Genomic DNA, 4,458 nt, shown 5'->3' with positions numbered 1-4,458 from the left:
TGATCTGCAGCAAAGCCAAGTCCAGGTCTCCTTGTCGGGGAGGGCCCCAGTTCTCCCCGCCCGGCCGGGCCGTGAGCCTTTGAGGGTAAAAGGCAGCAAATAATCGCGCTGTTGAGCGCTTAATAGTTAAACCCCTGTGAGTAAACCCAGTGATAATTACCGTCTTGCAGAAGAGACCTGGGGGAAGGAAGTTAAAGGTACAGCTTGTGTAAAGGTACAGACAGAGATAGGAGGTCGGGTGTTAAGGAAATTGCAAAGGTGTAAGCATCCTCCAGAAGGTCAAGGAAAGCTTTCTCAGGACATAGTAGTTTTAGTGACAAAATGCACTTGGTGAGTCATAGCTACCAGAATATTAAACTCTGAAATTTGTTTTTCAGGTGACCAAAGCCACATAATGTCAATAGTTCGTTCATCGGTCCATGCCAAGTGGATAGTAGGGAAGGTGATTGGGACAGCAATGCAAAAAACTGCTAAAGTGAGAGTTACTAGACTTGTTCTGGATCCCTATCTATTAAAGGTGAGGAACATCCCTCTTTTCAGGGGGCATTGATAAATTACCAACACCGTCTGTGTTCTGAGCAGAAAAACTTTTCTATCCTTAAAGATGCAGTAAACACCTGTGTGTAGGGACATGGAAAATTCATTTCAATTCAGCCTGATAACAGTGACTCTCTGAAAAGTACTGTGGGAGCAGTGAGCCCAACAACGCGTTCTTTCCAAGTTGTTGAAAGAGAACATCCTGAAATAGAAGACATTTGAGTTGAATCTGAAAAAGGATTTTATCCAGAAGATCATCTGGGGGAGCCACTGCAGCTGTGAAAAGTAGTTTGTGGACTTTTTTTAGTTATGAAAGGAGATGACTTCTACAGCAATGCAATTGATTTGAGCCCAGAGGTTGTCACTCAGTATAGGCACTCCTGTTGAATGAATGCAACTAGTTGGACCTAGATGGTGAAGGGACTTTTATCTTGTATTTCAAATTTCATTCTATTGTAGAAGTAAAGACAACCTTGGAGGCAGGGATAAGGATGAGAACTGGAGGTAAAAAAAAATGGGTAAGATTATTAGCAAAAATCTATGATGGAATTGATTAGGAACTGAACAGTCCTTGGAACAATATAGAAGGAGTGGGATAAGACTTCAGGAGAAAGGGATAGAGTCATTTGTTAGATGATCAAGGGAGGCAGGGGGGAGTGCCAAGGATGTTTCTGCGTTCAAGGTTGGGCACACAGATAGGCAGAAGTGCTACTTGTCCTATAGGATCAGAAATTCTAGAGCAAGCCTGAAGAGTGACAGCATGATCCTTGATGTGAGAATCAAAAGACTTCAGTTTGAATACTGACTCTGTTGTTTACTAGCTCTGCATATTATTTAACCTCCCTCAGCTGGTTTTTCTCATCTGTAAAATGGAAGTACCTGCCATGCCAGGGTTGTCCTGCAGAATAGGTGATTCTGGTTATCTGTGGCTTGCTTGTGGTACTTTGAGCCAGATATGGAACTAAGTGCTTTACGTCCGTTTTACTTTATAATTCTCTCGGTACTTTGAGTGCACATATGGGAGCCTCAGTTTATGGTGGAAAAAATTGAGCTTGATGTGGTTAAGTGGATGTCCTAATCAAACAGCTAATGGTGAAATTTATAAATTGGCGGGAACCTGCTTCTGTGAAGGAAGAGTTTGAATAATGTAGAGAAAGATAATTGATAGCACAAGGGTATTGAAAGGAATAAACTAGAATGCTCAGGGACAGGATCAGCTCTGGAAAAGTCATAGCTGTTTTTCCAAAAATTAAGCACTAACTCTTACATTGGAAACTTCCTTAAATCAGTTATCTTTTCTCAAGTCTCAGCTTATTTTATGTGCATTCTTTTTTCATCATCTGTACTGTATTACCACTTTATAGATGGAAACTACCAATTTCCTTCTTCTCTTAACAGTATTTTAATAAGCGAAAAACCTACTTTGCTCATGACGCTCTTCAGCAGTGCACAGTTGGAGATATTGTGCTTCTCAAGGCTTTGCCTGTTCCACGCACGAAGCATGTGAAACATGAACTGGCTGAGATCATTTTCAAAGTTGGAAAAGTCATAGACCCAGTGACTGGAAAGCCCTGTGCAGGCACCACCTACCTGGAAAGCCCAGTCAGTCAGGAAACCACTCACCTAGCCGAAAATCTGAAAGAACTTGATATCTCTTCAAAACCCTGAAGGTGGATTAGAAGGAGCAAATTTACAAGCTTCCTTTATGGAAAAATAAATTTTTTAACCAACTGTCCAGTTTCTCTTTTGATGTTTATGAAATAGCTACAGTACATGCACAAAGTGCTTATTATAATTTTTCATAAATGTGTGTGGGCACGTTACACTAAGTACGCCTGATAGTCTACTGCATTGTTTGGCACATGCATGGTTGAGAAGATGTCTTGTTTTGTTTCCATTCAAAAAAATCTTGAATTTATATTAGAGCCTTTACTTTGGAAGAAGAAACCTTTTGATGCCATAAACAAATAATACCACATTAAGTGAATACTTATTTTTGATAGTTTATATTTGATTTTTTTTAAATGATTGCCTTTTTTTTCCCCCAAAGATTTATTTATTTATTTACATAAGCACGGGGTACAGTCAGAAGCGCGGGAGGGTGAGAGAATTCACCAGAGCCAGAGGGAAGAGCAGAGCAGGTGGAAAGACCGAGGTACACTGCTGAGGGGAGCAGCGGGCGCGACAGGAGAGGTCTGCTCGTCATGTGGGATGCTCACCCACAAGCCGGGATTGAACCTGTGCTGCAGAGGCTGCAGACAGCTTCACAGTGTGGCACGCAACTGCCTGCACCACCAGGGAGGCCCTGATAGTTTATATTTGAAATTAATTTTTTCTTTAACCAATTCCAAACAATCAAATGCTTGAGAATAGACCTTATCAGATTAAAGTCTGTATTAATAAAAATGTTGACACACAGAAAATAAAACTTTAAAATTCTGTGTCACTTATCCTGTATCCTAGACTACATTAAATAGGAGTGAGTTAGTAAAATCTGATACATTGATGATATTGTAGAACTTCTCACTTCTGCATCTGAGTTGGAGATTCTTAGTTTTGTTGAAAAATTAAGGTACATATTTCAGGGCTTTTTGTTGTTCCTAGAAAGAGAAGCATATTTTAACTTCAATTAATAAGTGTATTATACAAGCACACCAGTGTATTGTACAAGCAACAGTGACCACGGGCATTGCCCATCCTCTGGGGCTCATGATCTAGTGGGGAAGATATGCACAAGTGTTGTCATGGCAAACAAAGAAGCACATCAGTGGGGGAGCAATTAGGGTAACTTCCCAGAAAAGATGAGATGGTACTAAAACCAATTCTTAGAGAAAGTCTCCATGACAGGAGATGAGTGGTGTGTGAAGGGCATGTAGGTACAGGGAGGGGAATATAAGGTCCTCAAAGTATGACAGAAGCACATTACCAGGGGTTCTGGAAGTTGGTGAAGATTGCTGATACGTTTTGAAATAGAACTGGGGTAGAAATATAGCAGGAATTATGCTTTAAGTGGTGGTGGGCTTTTTACTGTTTTTAGAAGAATGATGTATTACATTTACCTTTCAATAAGAGTAATGGCATCATTGTAGATAACAGACTGGAAGGGTAATGATTACAGGAAAGGAGATAATTACCTGTACAGAGACTGGTCATCAGGCCTCACTTGAGTGCAAGGGAAGGTGACAAAAAATTATAGATAAATGATACTCCACAACAGAACTCAAGGCTTGGTACCAGGGTGAGTGAGTGAAAGATCTAAGAGTATCCGGATCTCTGACAGGTAGCGTTGTACCAGAGCCTAGAAGGGGCAAGACACCTATACATCAGATCTCGGAACAGAGGCCAAACCATCTCTAAAAGCTCAAATATTTTTAATGGTTCCATATAGTCTAATGTTCCATTTTCATTTTAACATGAGGTTTTTTCCTGACAATCTTGGTGTAAAAAGTATGCTCCAGGAAGCTGCCTCATTTATTCAGTGGCATTCAGCATCCTAAAATGCACACCTCGAAATAAGAATACCTCCCCTCAGTAAAAAGCACTGGGTTAATGTAACTCCAGAAAAAAACAAAGTAACTGACAAAACTAAACGAAAACAAACCCTAGAAATGTGACTTGCAGAATTGAGGCTACTAGAGGAAGTGGGAGGCTGATAGGGGTTGAGTGGGGAAGGGGACAAGCGACCTAAGGTAAAGGACTATGGGTGCTTTGATGGTGGGAATGGTGTGACATTTCTGAGGAGGTGTGAACCTAACCCCCTAAATCACGTACAGTGTTGTAACTCAGTGTTATCTCCATTTAAAACAACAAAAAACTCTAAATAACGTCACTCTAGAGCAGAATGAGTTGCCTCATAATACAAAGGCAAGGTCAGCAAAGATAGGTCTCCTGAAGTTAGATTTCAGAATAGGTTTGAAAGCA

The 4,458-nt window shown here is 40.6% G+C and overlaps 1 protein-coding gene across 1 annotated transcript; it reads left to right on the top strand.

The window, feature by feature from the left end:
- The first annotated feature begins 357 nt into the window (after positions 1-357).
- Positions 358-2,951, top strand: LOC119240135 (28S ribosomal protein S17, mitochondrial). Its single transcript, XM_037504495.2, has 2 exons — positions 358-517; positions 1,936-2,951. Exons 1-2 carry the CDS (start codon positions 395-397, stop codon positions 2,203-2,205), a joined length of 393 nt encoding a protein of 130 aa, XP_037360392.1. The 5' UTR covers positions 358-394; the 3' UTR covers positions 2,206-2,951.
- The last annotated feature ends 1,507 nt before the right edge of the window (positions 2,952-4,458 follow it).

This window comes from Talpa occidentalis, unplaced genomic scaffold (genome assembly GCF_014898055.3).
Source record: "Talpa occidentalis isolate TD23 unplaced genomic scaffold, MPIMG_talOcc4v2.1 talOcc4.12, whole genome shotgun sequence".
In the NCBI taxonomy this organism is placed as follows: domain Eukaryota; kingdom Metazoa; phylum Chordata; class Mammalia; order Eulipotyphla; family Talpidae; genus Talpa; species Talpa occidentalis.
Note: the sequence above shows the minus strand (reverse complement) of the source record. Positions and strands in the feature narration are given on the sequence as shown.

Excerpts from the sequence above, each read along its gene's own strand:
- LOC119240135 (XM_037504495.2), top strand. The coding sequence starts at position 395 with ATGTCAATAGTTCGTTCATCGGTCCATGCCAAGTGGATAGTAGGGAAG. Across the intron at positions 518-1,935 it reads TGGATCCCTATCTATTAAAG|TATTTTAATAAGCGAAAAAC; the intron begins GTGAGGAACATC and ends TTCTCTTAACAG.